The sequence below is a fragment of the Indicator indicator genome, chromosome 14 (genome assembly GCF_027791375.1).
Source record: "Indicator indicator isolate 239-I01 chromosome 14, UM_Iind_1.1, whole genome shotgun sequence".
In the NCBI taxonomy this organism is placed as follows: domain Eukaryota; kingdom Metazoa; phylum Chordata; class Aves; order Piciformes; family Indicatoridae; genus Indicator; species Indicator indicator.
Genome location: NC_072023.1, coordinates 8969020 through 8986446, shown reverse-complemented (window position 1 = coordinate 8986446; position 17427 = coordinate 8969020). Strand labels below are relative to the sequence as shown.

Sequence of the window (17427 nt, the reverse complement as noted above, 5' to 3'; positions counted from 1 at the left end):
TTTCTCCACAGCCCCAGAGACACCTTGCCCCAGACATCTTCTCATCTGCTCTCAGTTTCCTTATGAGATAAGACATTTTCCACCAAAGTGGCACTTAACTGCTCCAGCAACGAAGCCCGGTCGTACATCAGTCCCTGTGCAGCCACTCCAGGACTCAACCCATTTAATGTCTGATCTTCAGCCAGGCACCAGGTAATTCACACCAGCTGAGGCCAGGATCCAAAATGGGCTTCCAGTTTCTCTGCCTTGCTTTTCCCTGGTGAATCACAGAATGTTAGGGGCTGGAAGGGACCTTGAGAGATCTTCTAATCCAACCCCTCTGCCAGAGCAGGATCACTTACACCAGGTCACACAGGAACTCATCCAGGTGGGTCTTGAATATCTCCAGAGAGGGAGACTCCAAAGTGAAGTGAAGCTGCTGTGTACCAGTTCCTCCTCCTTCTCCAGGTACAAGAACTGCATTTTGCTTTTACTGTCACCAGGACATCTCCAGACAGGACTGGCCTTTTAATTCAAAGGCTCAGTTAACAACAGCTGAAAGGCTGAAGGGGGGGGGAAGAAGATACCCAGGTAATGGAGATTTCTCTTGAAGACTCTCATTTCTTCTCATGAAGAATTTTTCATCTTCTGCTTGAGTCCAAACCAAAACATTTGCCCTGTAGGGCAGGACTTCTTTATGCTGCACTTAGCTTCCCATAGTAGGATGTCTCTGTTTTGAGCTGCACTGTTGCTAGTTTCACGTAGCTGTGTGAGCCACGCGTTTTTCACGACCCAAGGAATGGTCACTGGCATCAGCTAGCCCCTGCCCCTGCTTAGGATGAATTTCCAGTTCAAAGGCATGTTGTCCAAGAGAAAAGAGCAGGGCTCTGTGCTGCCTCATGAGCTGATTAAATGTCAGCAAGAATGGCCAGGCTGGAAAAGAGCTCTACAGGCTCCCACTCTCTGCTTCTCCTGCAGCTGAAGTGCTTGTTTACTTCTAGAATCCCTGTGATAGAGAGGGAAGGTCTTTCTGGCACCTTCCCTTTAAATCTCATGTGTGCTGTGTAGGAGATGCCAGTGCTTGGCAGGGAGTGGGAGGAGGTGACAGGGTGGCCAGTTCTCAAAATGGTAGAGGCACAGTGAGAGTCACCCTTGGCTCTTCCAGCCCACCAACAGCAGGCTTAGTCACAGCAGTAGCATCAAAGCTCAGAAGCTCTTTGGAGAAAGGGCATTTGTCCTTTCATCTGGAGATTACAGGAATCTTTCACAGATCCCAGTAGTGTGTTTTGAAACTCTGTTTAAAGTGAAATACCTGTTTGTGGCACCACCTGCCATTGAAAACAGCCTTTTTTGCCTTCCAGCTTTCCCTGTGGTGCTCTCCCCCAGCCGTTTCACTGGATGTATAAGCACAAAATGGTGCCAAAGTTCCTTCCCCAGCAAGCAGAGGTGTCCAGACTTCATGCTCAGAAAAGGGCTCTCCACAAACATTTCAGAGAGCTTGTAACCTATTTGGGCCTGCTCCATTCCCCTGTTGTGTCCAGCAAGGACACCAAGAAGGCAGAAAGCTGCTTTTAGTATCTGAAGGAAGGAAGCTGAGCAAAAAGGTCTTTGCCTTGCTGTTTCCATTTCTTCATGGCTTAATATATTTTTTGTCGGTTGGGGCACAGAAAAGATTATAAAGCTGTAACCTCTAATCTGCTCCTGAGTGCTCCTTCTCCATCTCTTCCTTTCTCTTCTCTTTCAGCCAGTTCTAATCCTTCATGTCTCTTCTCTCCCAGGTAGGAGTTGGAGTCTAATCTCAGACGACAGGTTGGTAATTAGAGCAAGAGATTATCCTGACCCCATATCAAGAAGGTAAAAAGAGAGGAATAATGCAGGACCATACAAGATCAAGCCTTCAGTGTTCAGAGCAGGAACTATCCTCATCTCAGCCTGTCTCCTCCTGGGTCCCCCAGTTCACACTCTCTCCTTTGTCCGAGCAGAGAAGGAATTCCTGATTCTTTGTAGTTCCTGCCCATCTCCTCTCTGTTGTGCAAGGATTACACTTCTCCAGCACTCATTCAGCACAGAACCATCCACGTTTTCCATTTCTATAGACCCTGACTGATGACAGACTCAGCCAAGGGTCTATGGTAGGAAGGATGGGTGGTGAGGAAAGCACAGCCAGATATGGAGGCAGACAGCCTGCTCAGAGAGCCTGAAGCCACGACACATTGTCAGCCACCCTCACCTGAGCATTGATTACCCCTATCCAGACCTTTCTGGTCCATCAAGATGAATCCACAGCAAGGAGCAGCAGCAGGTCCCCATCTCTAGCCAGATGCCCAGCAGTCACTACCCAGTCTTTCATCTTCTCAGGAAGGCATCCTGCTCCCATCCCTTGCATGTATCCCAGCACAGATGGGGAGACTATGTCGTGCCTCTTTGGGACAGATCTTGACTCTTGTCCTGTGTCACCAGTTTTCAGCAAAGACCAAAAAAAGCCATCACACAGTCTCAAAACCATCATAGAAAAGGTGAAATTTGGAGCATCAAGCTTCTTTCTTTGCTACATGCAAAAGGTGAATGGATGTCGCCACAATCCACTGTAGCTGAGGCTCAGGCATCACCAGCCAGCAGCCTGGAGGCACCAGGAGGTGTTGGGATAGAGATGGCAGTGGAGTGATCGAAATCTGCTGGGGAGAGAGCAAAGGAAGGCCAGGTGACAGTTTATACACCAGTGCACAGGTGGAGAATGGAAGACCTCTCCCTCATGTCCCATCCCACCTCAGGTGCTCACCCTGCACTACAGAGCTCCAGGACTGGTTGTTCACCTCAAGGTATCTTTTCTGCTGCCAGGCCTCTCTGTTACACCTGAATCCAGCTCTGGCCCCTGTAGCCCAATCCCATAGCTCACCCTAATCACAGGCAGAGAGATGGGCACGGCACCATCCCCCTCCTCATGGTTCTGTTGATGCTCTTTTCATCATCTAGATACTTCCCACCCGTTCTATCTCCAGCCAGGAGCTTCCTACCCATACTCTGCAAATAACAACTTTAGGTTTGTTCACTGAAAGCAGAGAAAGTAAATCAAAGAACACTTTTGTTTGCAGTCAGCCTGAAGTGAACCTTTTTTTTTCCCTTCAGTTTTCTCAGCAAAACAAAAAAAAAATGAAAAAGCAAGCAGAATTTCCTTTCCTGAGTTTAAAAGAACATTTTTGTTCCAGTCCCAGAGGTAAAAGGTTAGCTTCTTCAGTTTCACACTGTGAAACAAATGGCAATGATTTTGGCTCAGAAATTGTCCAGATGAAATGTTTTCATATTCCCTTTCTTCTCACTCATCCAAAAAAGGTTTGCAAAGGTTCATAAGCATTCACAAACAGCTTAACGCTGGCGTGCCTCTCACCCAATAAGCCATGGGACTGCAAGGTTTCTGTTCCTCACCCTAGACCTCCTGCACTCCATTTGGCTGCCCCCTCCTCCCAGCCTATTGTCTGAGGGCTCCCCCCACCCCAATGCCAAGAGCACTGATGCCCCATACCTTGAGGGATCCTCTTGAGGTGAGAAGGGGCCGCTGAGGTCAATAACATTGAGCTTGTTCTCAAGGACACCATAGCTGAGGGTGACCTGCAAAGAAGGGTAGTGAGAAGGGATCAGGGAAAATGAGGTGAGTGCAAGGGCAAGGAACTCATTCCCACTCTGATTTCCTTTCTGCTGGCCTGGCCTCTGCCTTCCACATGTCTCCTGCCTTCCTTTCCATGCCAGCCCTTTGCCTCTCCAAGCCCCCTCACACCTGATTATCTCCCCACACAAGGCAGACAGAGTACCACGTCAAAGCCCCTTCCCTTGTCCTTGTGCCACATTCCCCCAGGGATGCCTCTCATCGCTTCTATGTGCTCCCTACCACTGACCCCAGGAGTATGGTGCCTGGCACCTGTGCTGCAGGCAACATCTGCTCCTTATTTCAGAGAAGATTTGTCAGGAAAGCCTCCCCAAAAGAGCAGACAATTAATTCAACCCACATCGGTGCCACCAACAGAGCAATGCACCTTTAAGCTCCCTCCCACTTCTCCTTCCTCACACACCCCCATCTTGCTCCATCTCCCCTCCTCACCTGCTGGGTGAGCTGAGAGGTGGGGATGAGCTGCAGGTTCTCCAGGTGGGAGTGGAAGAGCATGTTGGGGAGCAGCTGCCCACCAACTTTGCACTCAATGATGTAACCCACAGTGCAGTCGTCCGGCAGGCGAATGAGCTCGGAGGTACTCAGGAAGTTCCTGCCACTGGAAAAGAGTAGGGCTGCATGGGTTAGGAAAAGGAGAGGGGAGGGATATAGACACATCCACTTGGGTGAGGGATAAATTAAGGACTTCACTGAAAACCAGAGTAAATCTTGGAACTGGGCAAGAAATCCCCGAGTTCCACTTGCAAAGGGTTGGGTAGTGTTTGCTCTTTGACCACTCTCAGCCACGCTGTCCCAGTGACTGTTGGGTGCTGTCCCTGATACACAGCCAGCTCCTCGGTCAGCTGGTGCAGAGAGCTGGCAGATTGTTGCCAAGTGACTTTTCCACCTGTTTGGTGAGATGCACTGAACCCCTGAAGGGTCAGATCAGCCAGCACAAAACAATCAGTGGGACCACTTGACCAAAACCAGGAGGAAGAAGAAACAGGACAGCCTTGTGCAGCTTGAATAAGGTATTTACGGCTCCACTGCAATGTAACATCCTGGCCATCCTTTGATGACAGAGCAGACCAAATTTCATGGCTCCTATAACTGGGAGAAGCCACACAGCATGAAGCACTGTCTACTGTAACACCTCTCAGCTAGTTCACATGGGTTGGAAGCACTTTCAACAGTCATGGCAGACTTTATGCCAGGTTAGGTGCTATCTATCCAGGACACTTTCCTTTTACCCTAGACCTCAGAACATTCTCCTGTCTGGATCTACCATAAAACACCTATCATGGGCTTCAGCTAAATCAGCCACCTGGTGTGGATCAGATCTGTCTTCTGGGTATACACAGCTCAGTTTAAGGCTGGCACAGCCATTGCCTGTCAGTGTATGTGCATATAGCCTGTGACAGAGCCTAGGGCATCATAGAAAACATCATCACCTTGTAGACTGGGATAACACAGCACCTTATCTCTGTTCTCCATGCACCAAGATGAGCAAATGATGGTAACCACTGTAACAAGCTGAAGAGTGGGGAATGAGGATGGGAAATTAGCTCAGGAGGGAGTTACAGGAGGTTGGAAAGAGGCAGATGAAGAGGAGAGGAGATGGGCAGACAGGGAAAGCACTTAGGAAAAGAATCAGAGGAAGCTGAAAGGGATGGGAGGGAGCACAGGGAATGGAATTTCCTTGTGAGCAAAGGCTGGGGGAGCTGGGTCGCTTTATCTTGGAGGAGACTGAGGGGTGACCTCATTCATGTTTATAAATATGTGAAGGACAAGTGTCAGGAGGCTGGAACCAGGCTCTGCTCAGTGATGTTCAGTGCTAGGACAAGGGGCAGTGGGCACAAGCTGGAGCACAGGAGGTTCCACATGACCGTAAGGATAACGCATTCCTGGGTGACCTGCTCTAGGCGATCCTGGCCTGGCAGGGGACTGGACTTGATGATCATTCAAGGTCCTTTCTAACCCCTAATGTGCTGTGATTCTGTGATAACCAAGAGCTGAAAGGAGCTGGGGAGAGGGCAGTATGTCATCCTACCACCATGCTTGCTGATGTGTCTGCTCTTGCCTCGTCTTAATCAGGTAGTAGATCCAGCATGTGGCACTCTACACCCTCACAAACACCACACACACAAATTCAGGCCTGAGGCTGCCAGGAATTAATGTGTGGCCATGTTCCTCGTCCCCAGAGGCTCCCACACTCACCAGCTGCACAGCTTACCTGGCCCACGGCACCATCTTGCTTGCCAGCTTGCGGCTGATGCAGAACCCAGCCCCTCCCGTGGCAAACCAGAAGCGCACGGATTTCTGGAGAGAACAGCAGAGAGAATCAGTGGCACGGGCTCAGGTGACAGCATACTCCCTGAGACAGGAATACTGGAAACTCATCTCTGATGCCAGATAAACACAGCCCTACTGTCACCCCAGAGCCCTGGCTGCTGCCCAGGAGAAGAACTTGCCAGGAGTACAGCATGGATTTTGACCTCCTCCTATTAGGAGGATCCAAGTTCCTGATGGCAGCAGCAGGTGGGCTGCCCGAGGCAGGTTTATCTCCTGACAGACAGGTACCCAAGGGCACAGCAGCAACGTGGGACTCTTCTCCTTGGTAGATGGGATTGAATTAACATCAGCAACCATGTTCAGACAAGATTGGCAACTTTTCAGCTGTTGCCTGCTGCTCTTGGGACCTGTCTCTTCTTGGGGTAGGTCATAGAATCACAGGATGTTAGGGGTTGGAAGGGACCTCTGAAGATCATCGAGTCCAACTCCCCTGCCAGAGCAGGACCATAGAATCTAGCACAGGTCACACACATCCACATCTGGATGTGTTCCAGACTTGAAAGTCTCCAGAGAAGGAGACTCCACAACCTCTCTGGGCAGCCTATTCCAGTGCTCTGTGACCCTGAAAGTGAAGAAGTTCCTCTTCAGGTTGAAGTGGAACCTCCTGTGCTGTAGTTTACATCCATTACCCCTTGTCCTCTCACAGGGTGCCACTGAGCAGAGCCTGTCCCCTCCCTCTTGACACCCAGCCCTCAGATATTTATAGACATTGATTAAATCCCCTCTCAGTCTTCTCTTCTCCAGACTAAACAGCTCCAGGGCTCTCAGCCTCTCCTCATAAGGCAGTACTCCAGTCCCTTAATCATCCTCATAGCCCTCCATTGGACTCTCTCCAGCAGATCCCTGTCCTTCTTGAACTGGGGAACCCAAAACTGGACACAATATTCCAGGTGAGGTCTCACCAGGGCAGAGTAGAGGGGGAGGATAGGAGGTTCCACATGAACATAAGGAAAACCTTTTTCACTGCAAGGATCTATGACCAATGAGCCAAAGCAGTAAACCCAACCCAGTGTCCCCCAGCCCAGCAGGGTGGGCTGTACCGTCTGGTTGCTTGGCAGCATCTCGGAGGCCTGGATGGGTCGGTTCAGGCTGGGCTTCCCCAGGTAGAGCTCCCATGTTGCAGAGTAGGAGGACAACAGCTTCACAAGGGCCTGAGGGTTCAGGTAGTTGTCGTCATCCAAGTGGCAAAACCAGCTAGGGAGAGATGGGAATGAAGACACAAGAGGTTTGCAATAAGAAGGGTGCCTCCTGCTCTCAGGGGTCCCCACACAGCAGGCCTGGCTCACCTCTGGCTGCTGGCCAGGAAGGCATCAAACTCAGCTGCCATCTTGCAGGAGAGGGCCAGGTGGCTGTGCTCAGCAGAGCAGTTGGTGAAGATGGCATGATCTCCTGCCAGGAGAGAGAAAGATGTGGTTTAGGGCTGGCCCACTTCACGCAGTCATGGGGAGGACCCCTGGGTAGGAGGGACAGGGTTTATTCACAGCCAGCTTCCCTGTGGCCCCCCAAACAGGTGTCTGAGCCCATGATAATGTGGGCTCCATCCTCCCCCTGTACCAGGAGATGAAGTCTGGAGAAAGCCAAGTATTGGCCAAGACTAGGACACCTATCAACCTCAATTCCACTTCCATTGCCAGCCAGGGTGCAGAGGCTGAAGGGCTCTCTCTCATGGGTAGCTTCCACCCATGGATGCTTTAAGGCACACAGCACCCTGCCTCCACTTGGCTGCATGCCCCGGGGTAAACCAACTAAACCAAATCACCACCACTGCATCTTGGGGTCCTCCCACTAGATCTGGTGAGTGGTGTGCTTCAAGAGACAGCCACGGCATAGGAGAGCCAGCCTTCATGCCAGGATGCCTCCCAATGCCATAGGAGGTCAGATGCTGAAGGTGAGGGGATGTGGTGTTAGAGGACTGGCCATTACCCATTCTCCTTTTCAGGGCATCATCTTCTTCATCAGTGAAGATGTAAGTCTGGAGAAAAAAAAAAAAAAGGAGGAGGTTACTCTCAGGGCTGTTGCTAGTGCTCCTCCTGACCACCCACCCCTTTCTCCCTGCCGGTGGACACACTCACCATGGCCATCCCAGTCCATTCGCTGCTGCCATGCTCCCCTGCCAGGCAGCAGCTGAGCAGAGGGATGGTCACGCTCTCCATTCCCACATGGCACAATCCTCAGTGCTTGTGTGGCTTCATTGACAAGCACACACATGCTCCACCCCTTGGGAGCAGGGAGAAAGGGACCAATGACACTGAGAGAGGAGCTAAGGGAGCCCCGGTTCAAGTGTCAGTGGTAGAAAAACAAAAGCACTGCGGCTGAGTGATGCTTGGGTTAGAAGGAGAACAACTGTTTGAGTGTTAAGTCTGCACAGCCCCCTGCTGCTTCCCGCCTCCTCCTCCTCTTCCTCCACCCCCAGGCCTCTCTAATCCTCCTCGATGCCATTATGTGGCATATCTCCCCCTCCTCAGGGCCAGGCAGGGATCAGGGCTAGTGGAGAAAAGCTTTCCTCAGGCAGAAAATGAGCTTTCATGAAATCAAAAAGGAGTCGTCAGCTGTAAACAGTCTCCACCAGCTGCCTACAGGCTGGTTAAGTGCAGCACCTGGTCAGGCACAAAGGGAACAAGGCAGGCAGACAACAGCTCCAGGAGCTGACACTGATCCCAAAGGCTCTGATGAGGAGGCAACAGTCCCTACAGCCCCCCACACCCACCCAGCATTTGGGAGATATGTGCCCACCAGGAGGACGTGTCAAGAGAAATGTTCTGCTCAGGAAAAGAAGAGCATGAAGGACCCTTAGAGCCCACCTGGCTCAAGCAGAGACAGCAGGATGGTTTTGTGAGCTAGAGAGACTTGGCAAATGAACCCACAGCAGCTGAGCCGCAGCAAAGGGTCATGCACACATTCCTGCCCCAGCTCCCCGGCAAAGTCCCTTAATTGCAACCACTTTAAAGGTGATCACGGGACAAGAAGCAATTAGCTAAGAGCCAGGTAAAGGAGTCGCTCTGGGTCAGGGGACCGGATCCCCACCCTCAGGCAAGGCAGAGGTTGTCAGTGGCACAGGATTTCCTGTGCCAGCCTGTCAGAGCCAGAAATCTCCCCTATGACAAATATTTCACTTTAAGAAAAACAAAACAAATATGGAAACTTTCTGACTTTTTCTGCAGCGTTGTTGCTGGAAATTATTTGCTTACAGATCTAAACCCAACTAGAAATCACATGGCTAATAGACATCATATCTGGTTAATTTAAAACAGGAATCTGCATCTTTCCCCAGGTTTTCTACTCGTGAAAATATTCTGAGGTTCCCAGTTCACTCTTGATTCAAGGAGGGAAATGTTTTTTTGCAGGTACCCAAGATGTTTCTGTAGGAACCCAATGATAAAGGAACATTGTCACCACAGGGAAGAGCAGACTGTCCAAAGTAACTGGAAGAAGGGACTCTGAGTGTGGGCACCAGGCAAATCTGATCTCTCTGACTCTCACAAACTCTGATTTTCATGACACACCTGGCTACAGTACTCCAGAGATGCTGGAGTGTGTGCCCTGGCTCTGTCCTGAAGATCACGACAGCATAGGCAGCTCAAGGCTCCATCCCTCATGCCACAGAAAGTGGGCAACCTGGAACAGCAGCTGCTGCCAACATCCAGGTGATCACCACCATGCATCCCTCAGCAGAGCCACACCTGATGGCTGAAATGGGAGAGAAAGAGAAGGGCCCAGCTAAATATCTGCCTGCAGACCATTTGGCCCAGTTGCATAGGTCTTCCTCAAGGAGAGACTACCCACCATTGACAATACCAATGGAGTCTGGTAGAGATTCAGAAGGTCTCTCTAGCCATGCCAGACCTACTCTACCTGCAAGCAGGGACGTGTGAGCAGACAACATTTGGTGTCACTTTTGTCCCTGATGGCAAAAGAGGTAGATGGAAGCAGCCCTCCCATAGTATCCACCCTCCTGCTCTCCATCAAATCATTTATGGGATCTCCCCATCATAATGCTTCAGTGGATTGAGACTGGGCCAGGAAGGCTGTCAATGCTGCTGTGGGGTAGCTGATCTGATCCTGAGGAGGGATGCAGCACAGAAAGCATCTCTCCATTCTAGAGTCAAGATGTCTGGGAGGGAAGGGACATCTTCTGGAGGGCAGTGCAAACAGTGATACAGAGCCACTAGTGTCAGCTTTACCTGACAGCTCTCCATGAACATTAGAGACCATGCAATGGATGAACACTAGATTTTTGAGACCTCCTCACCCCAAATTGGCTAAGTAGCCTAGCAAGGAAAAACTAGAAAACAGAAATAAAGATCTGGAATTTGACAGTCCAGGGCCATGCTGATCTCCCAGGCTCCCAGGGTATCCCTGCTCTAGGAAGCCACTCCCTCCAAAATGCAAACACCTCAGCAGAGATATTGCTGTGTCCTGTCTGGAGAACAGATTCAAAATCAACAGTGTGTTCATAGCTCTGAAAATGTGAAAGCCAGTTTAGGCTGGGCCATTCATCTCATTTCAGTAGGTTGGATGTCTGGGTTTCTGAAAGGAGGGGATGTGCTAGAATCAGTTTATGTTACCAAACAAAATTCCATTTTAGACCAGAAGCTTAGACTTATCTCCATCAAAACTACTGGAGCCAGGAATGTAAGCCACTCCAAGATGCTATCCAGCCTAAACAATTATCAAACCCAGCACTTCTTATCAGATGAAACCCTTTCTGAGGAAAGGGCCTCTTTGCAGAACTGCCTTCCACATCAAGCTCTAATGGAAAGTTTGCTGTGGATCGGTTCTCAAGAGAGAGAACATGGTCCAGTGAAGAGTGCCTACCTCCTGCTTCCCCTTCCCTGTCTCCCACCAGCTGCATATGTTCTCTCCTGTTTAAACAGTGCAGTTGCAGGGCAAATTGCTCTTTTTTATTGTCTACCTTGACAGAGTCCAAGATAGAGGACTTTTAATTTGGCTCCCGTACAGTCTGTCCTAGCCATAAACCCCACAGATGTTCCTGCCTCCTGTTACAATCACCTAAGCCTGACCTGTGAGGTCTGGGCTGCTTCCTCAGAGAGGACACTGTGCAGCTAATCAGCTCTGAAACCAGGCTGGGCATCAGCAGCATGGCCAGCTGCTAAAATTTCCCTGCTGCCCACCTGCAGAGAAGGACCCATGAATCTGTCTCCAGCCGAGAGCAAGGGCAAGTGAGACAACAAGATGGTGGTGCCAGCCCCAGGAGTAGGCAGTCTCTGCACATCAGAGATTCTGAGACATGGAGCTCTCCAAGACTGGCTCTTAAAGCCTATGTCTCTCTATAAAAGCTCACAAGTAGGAAATCTGGTGCCCTGTCCCCAGACTCACATCAAACAAACGTCCTTTGGAAATTGCAAGTTCTCCTTTTTCTTGCTAAGTGAAGTTTCTCTATTATCAATTTTTCAAAACTAACCTTTCCCCTACCTCCTAAAACCCCTCCATCAGCTGTATATATATATATATACACACACACTCAAAAAAAAAAAAAAAAAGGGTTTTGACTTTCATGTACTTCTCTCTACCTCCCACCCCACCTCCACTTCCCTGCTCCCAAGGCCGTTTAGCTTAAAAAGCAGAAGAAAAACATAGAAAATTGAGGAACAGGGAGGAAAAGACTGAACTTGCAACAAAAAAAGTGATATCAATGAAAAAGCACTGTTTGAAAACAAGGAACACTCCTGCTCTACTCTTCCTTCCTATTCTCCTGTCCAATATGTGAAGCCTTCCTAGAGGCTGGCAGCAGCATGGAAAATTCAACACCTCTTTGTGGGGTTAGACATTGTTTGCCTGCCAAACAGAGAGGGTCAGATGAATCTGGGAAGCTAGGGTTCCTGTCACCAGTGGGATGTCCAGGCAGCTGCTTGTCAAAGCCATGAAGAGGGAGAGGGGAGCTGCTCCTTAAGAACCCACACCAAAAGCCCTGTCCACAATATCTTAATCCCAGTGCAGCCACGGGGTTGGGGTTGGTTTTTCCAAAGAGCTGCTGGGCTGAGGTCTGGCAGAGAGGAGAAGTGCATCTGGAGGAGGAAGCAGGGCATCTCAGATGTTGAGAGGGATACACAGAGAGGAGAGGAAGCATGCTCAAAATAGGACATGGCTTCCTGTGACGACCGCAGCAGACCAGACAGTTGCAGCACCACAAAGTGGCAACCCAACCTTACCCAGCAAACCCTGCACTGCTTCAAGCACTCTCCTACACAATACCTCCACCTCCGTCCCCCTGCCTCACTCAGGCCTGAGTTTGTCTTCTAGGCACCCAGCACACAGAGGCAGAGGCTAAAAAACATCCTTTGGGTGCACCCACAGGATTTCTTCTTTCTTGAGGAGCTGCTCTGCGAGGGAGGAAGAGAAGTACCCGAGCCCTGGGGACTACTTCTGCCCACCAGTAAGCCAAGGCTGCACAGCACCACCAACGTGGTGCCCCACATCTGTTCCTCTAACAGGAAGGAAACTCTCCAAACTCTGCTTTAGTAAAGGGTGGAAACATCAGACTCTCACTTAAAAACAAACAAAAAACCGTATTGCACAAAACATCTCTTCAAGATCATGCACATGAGGGTATCAGCCCAGGAAACCAAAGCATGGATTGTGCTGATGTGCTGGGGACTGAACAGGGTTGTAAACACCTCTCCTGCACTCCAGGAGGTCTTCCAGGTCCTCCTGCCTCACTCTCCTGTCCCCTGCTCCAGACTGTCCTGGGACAAAGGGTATCCAGGTACAATGCAGGCATCCTGATGGAAGGTCAGAGGGAGGCACTCCTCTCAAATTCTAGCAAACTCATGGCACTAGGAGGTAGAAAACCACCATTTCATACAGACCCAGGATGGTCTGTCCTCTCATTCTGGTGTGGCCCAGGCAGGCTGCTGCCTCTGGTGTTACTGGCTAAAAAAAAAAGAAATTAAATCCCTTCTACCTCAAGCTGAAAGAATCAAGCTTAGGTTAGGGACAGGTAATGCTGTGAGCATTCAGCCTTCCAGCCTTCACGGGAGGAACTCACAGAGGCTCTTCATTATCTCTGCCAGCCTTTCTCATGAAGCAGCTACTGGTGACACATTTTTCTGGATAGCACTCCCCTTTCAATGTGAATAGAAGTGAGAATTAGGGGAAAGGAGGCAAAGAACTGGGTGGAACTCCAATGCCCAGCTTCCCCCCTTCCTTTGGTCTTTATCCTCTGCCACCCACACCTTGTCCCTGGCCTGTTACCAAACGCTCTCTTTCTAGTCCAAACCCACATGCTCACCTGCTCTCTGGTCTGGGATATCCACGTGTCCAGGAGCAGCTCCATCCTGCTCTGGTGAAATCTCTTGGTTGTCTTCACAGCTATGAAGATGTCCCCAAGCGTCAGGCTTCCCTGACTTCTGTATCCTTCTGGAGGATGGACTTGCAGGTCCTTCAGTCCCCTGTAGCTGCGTTGCTCTGGCTTCTCCCTGAGCACTGGGTACCAGGCTGGTTCCCAAGCCCCACGGTGCCGCACGGACAGGAGAGTGATGCTGACAAGGAAGATGATGGCTCCAGAGAGACCATGGATGAGCCGGCGGCCCATGGCTGCCAAGCTGTTACCTCTGCAGCCAGTGTCCTACTGAACGAGGACAACCTCTGCCTGCACCTCCAGGTGAAGCTGTGCACTCTTCTCAAAGCTTCCAAAAAGGAAGGACTAGCCAAGCATGAGGTCTGACCAGGATGTGACCAGGGAATGGGGTGGGAGAAGAGTAGAAAGCCAAAGAGACAGCAGGCTCAGAGGACACCAGAGCGGGAATTGTCACAACCTAGGAGGGCTCAGTGGCCCAGCAAAGCAGGGACACATGATGGAAAAATACTCCGAGGCGGCTGGCAGGTGGCTGCCACAGGAGGAAAATGCACATCCCGCTCCTGGCAGAGAGGCCGAGAGTCCCAAGCTGGGGGTCGAGGGAGTGGCAAAAGAGATCAGAGCCACCGGTGGGGAGTGTGGACGAAAGGCACCAGTTCCCCAGCAGACCCCAGACCGCGCATCTTCCAAACCAGGGGCCGTGGGGTGGAGGCGAGCAGCAGGCGCCGGGCTGCAGGGCAGGGGCCAGGTGCCATGCGTGTCGCGGGGCTGCCTCGCCACCTGCTCCCTCTGTGCCGCTAGATTTAGCTCCCTGCCAGCCCCGGCCCCAGCCCCGGTCCCGCCTCCGGCTACGGGGCGGGGCACCAGCCCCAGCGGGAGGAAGAGGATGGAGGGTGGAGGATGGAGTCGGGGGTCTGGCAGCGGTTTGCCTCAGCAGGGCATGGCCATGCCGGGACACCCGCGAGGTGACAAACAGCTGATCCTGCAGGACAAACCTGTTGCTCGACTGCTTTCGCTGCTCCTCTGTGACAGCCCAGAGCAGCCCGACCTCCACAGCCCTGCTCAGCCCTGCGCAGGGAAAGGGAAGGTGGCAGACACGTGGGCTCTGGGGTGCGGGGTCCTGTACTGTTGTTGGGAAGAGCAAGGTGTCCCCCGGAATTCACCAGCCCAACACTTTTCCTGTGGATACTGCTCTGGATTGCTGCCCCTACCCTTCAACCGTGTTCTGCCTCCCCGAAGCAGGACTGTGTGTCCCTTTGTTGCCCCTCCTGTACGACCCAGAGTCTCACACTAGTGTCTGACCCCCACTCCTGACACCCATCTCACCAACCCGTGAGACAGACTGTTGGGTCTCTACTCTTGGAGGTCTCTTTCCCTCTGCCTCCAGCCACGTGCTCCTCCTGCCCCGTCTCACATCCCCATCACAGACGCTCAAGGACAGTTTGCTGCCGAGGCAGCTGCAGAGTCAGTGACACTCACAGGAACAGGGACACCAGCACCACAGAGTGCAAGGGAGAGTCTGCCACCTCTATGGCTCAGTGCCACTGCTGAGTTTACAGCCCACCCAGATCCTTGCCCCTTGCAGCAGGGCTGAGCTCAGAAACTTGTTCCTTGTGCTGTCCAAGGTGATGCTTCTTCCTTTTCCCCTTCTCCAGGCAAGGAAGGGGGTGTGTCTTGTCCCTCTATGGAGAACTCGATTTCCACAGTCACAGCAGCAAGGTGGTAACTTCAGGTCCTTCCCCACCATCTCCACCCCTCTCACTCAGCTGGGCATGGCAGGACATCTCTCATGCCAACTTCACCCCAAACCTCTGGTTACAATCAAGGCCAGGGGGGCAGCCCAGGGCCATAACAGAGAACATACCAAGTGTAGCTGAGCAAGTCCTGCACAGAGAAGGCACTCTCCAGAGACAGGGATACTAGAGACCATCAACAGGCATGAAAGGCCATCCCAAGACAAAGACCACCGCAGATGGGAAGTTCTAGGGTCAGCACCATAGGATGCTTCATGCTCTTGCTTGTTCAGTTGGATATGGGGGGGATGGCTATGAAGGTCCCCTTCAAGCTCCCTCTAGGCTACTTTACAGAGCAGCCAGGGGCTAGAGAGAGGCAGACAGTCCTGAAGTGAGATGATATCCACATCCCCCACCCCAGCTTCCCTGTGTAGCAAGCGTGGGGACAGCAGGATGGTAGTGCTCTACATAAGCTGCTGAAATCAGAGCGGCTCCTCAGGGAGCAGCAAGCTGTGGGCATCCAATCTGAGCACACACAAAAAATAAAAATAAAAAGTAATAAGATGAGGACCCAGGGGAAATGTGGGGAGGACATGGTGCCATATGGCAAAGGTTCCCCTGATGCATGTCTCAACATAAGACCTTAGGACAGGGGGTCAGGGCCCCTCTGTTCCACACTCCCACCGTGTATCCAGACACAGGCACTTTCCAGGCAAAAAGGGAAGGCCTTGGGGCAGGGCTAAACCCAGCTGCTCAGTTTCCCCAGGCCTAATGCCCATTTTCAAACCAGCCCAGTGCTGGGGGGCTAGCTACAAGTTTTTTTCTGTAGTAAGGAAGAAACCACTGAATCCACTTCTCCTCTCTCCTCCCCTGTATTTCTCTGTGCCTCTAAGACTCTTCCCCTGAAGTGAGAACATCTCCAGAGCATCTCCCATATCCCTTTAGAGGGTCCCCGCAGGTTTTGCTTTTAGATGCCTTTGAATAGGAGTGCTTTCTTAGACTGATTTGGGGCTGGGGTGAAGAGAATCATTCACCTTCAGGCCCCCCATGACTGCAGGGATGTGAGGCTGGTATGACCAATCCACTGCCTCTGCACTAAATACTGGGATTGCTCCCACAGCTGCCCACTGCTCCTGAACCAGAAATTAACCTCTCTGAGTGCTTCAGCCACACACCAGCAGCCCCAGGCAGCTGTAAAGGCAGATTCCATGGCTCCCAGCCATCCTGCAGCACCTCCCAGATCTGGTCTAGGAGATCATAGAATCATTTGGGTTGGAAAAGGTTCTAAAATCATTGAGTCCAACTGCTGATCAGCTTGGAGGGAAAGGCAGACACAGGCAAAGGGTTCTTAGTGATGTCCCCAACAAATAGGATTCAAAGCTACCTTGTACAGAGCATGGTGCCAGGAGGTGGAACAGGTCAGACTCAACCATGTACAAACCAGAACATGGCTGATGCTAGAGCTGGGTACAGCCTGCTCCTTGAGCTCTGAGATGTTTCTTTCTTCTGGGGTGCCAAGGATGGGAGGGGCCATTTGGTGCTCAGTCCTGCCCCAGGGTGGGGCTGGCTGACCCTCAATGTGGGGGACAGAGAGCCCATGCTGCTGCAGCTCTGCTGGGAAAGTGGAGACAAGGGCTGATGACTTCCCAGGGTGACACACACGCAGCTTTGCCAAGGTTTTGCCTGGAGGGAGAAATCTTTGCTCTTGGTGACTTGTTACAGGGGCTTGCATAAGGCCATTACAGCTGATAATTGGTGCCCAGGGCTGCTAATTGCATTCTGCTGGTTACCTAACCCGTGACTCATTCCTCTGAGCAGGCAGCCACTTTCCCAGAGGTACAAAGAAGGTGGACTAGGATGTGCAGAGCAACAAGGCTGGTCCTTTCTGTTTTCCTTGGAGCCCTCTGCCCCTCTTCTCACCTGTGTACAGAATCAAGAAGCTTTAACTGAAAGCCTCAGGGGAAACATGACAATAAAGAGAGGGCCTTGGAAGAAGCCTGGAAGCAGATAAGGCAGTGCTGACTGCTACCTGGAGACTTGGGCAGCATCAACCTGCCTCTCAGCAACCTTCTTTTTCCTATCTTTCCCCCAGCTTATAACACTGATGGTCCAGGTTGGTGCTAGGGGTCATCCATTTATTTGTGGAGGGCCAGGAAGCACCAAGCTGGGAACACAACCTGACTACCCAAAACCAAGGGGCTTGTAGTCAACTACCCTCAGCCTAAGCCATCGGCTGAGGATGGTTCCCAGTGCCAGGAGCAGGAGAAGTTTTAAAGTGCTGAATGAGAGGGCCTTGCAGAGTGTTATCCCTGGGTATTCAAGCACTGCTTTTTTTTTTGCTGCAAAGATGAAAAGTCTAATCTCCAAATCCATGCCAGAGTGGATGGGAGTTTGCTTTGGGACTTCTC

General features: G+C 51.4%; 1 protein-coding gene across 1 annotated transcript; it reads right to left on the bottom strand.

Moving 5' to 3' along the window:
- Nucleotides 1–2584: 2584 nt before the first annotated feature.
- MFNG (MFNG O-fucosylpeptide 3-beta-N-acetylglucosaminyltransferase) lies at nt 2585–13523 on the bottom strand. Its single transcript, XM_054386402.1, has 8 exons — nt 13221–13523; nt 7895–7943; nt 7258–7360; nt 7012–7165; nt 5853–5938; nt 4073–4238; nt 3500–3585; nt 2585–2651 (listed from the first exon to the last, which is right to left on the bottom strand). Exons 1-8 carry the CDS (start codon nt 13521–13523, stop codon nt 2585–2587), a joined length of 1014 nt encoding a protein of 337 aa, XP_054242377.1.
- Nucleotides 13524–17427: the final 3904 nt, after the last annotated feature.

Coding starts and splice junctions, on each gene's coding strand:
- MFNG (XM_054386402.1), bottom strand. CDS start 13,523: ATGGGCCGCCGGCTCATCCATGGTCTCTCTGGAGCCATCATCTTCCTT. Junction 7,944..13,220: donor TATCCCAGACCAGAGAGCAG/GTGAGCATGTGG, acceptor TTTTTTCTCCAG/ACTTACATCTTCACTGATGA. Junction 7,361..7,894: donor TGCCCTGAAAAGGAGAATGG/GTAATGGCCAGT, acceptor CTCTCCTGGCAG/GAGATCATGCCATCTTCACC.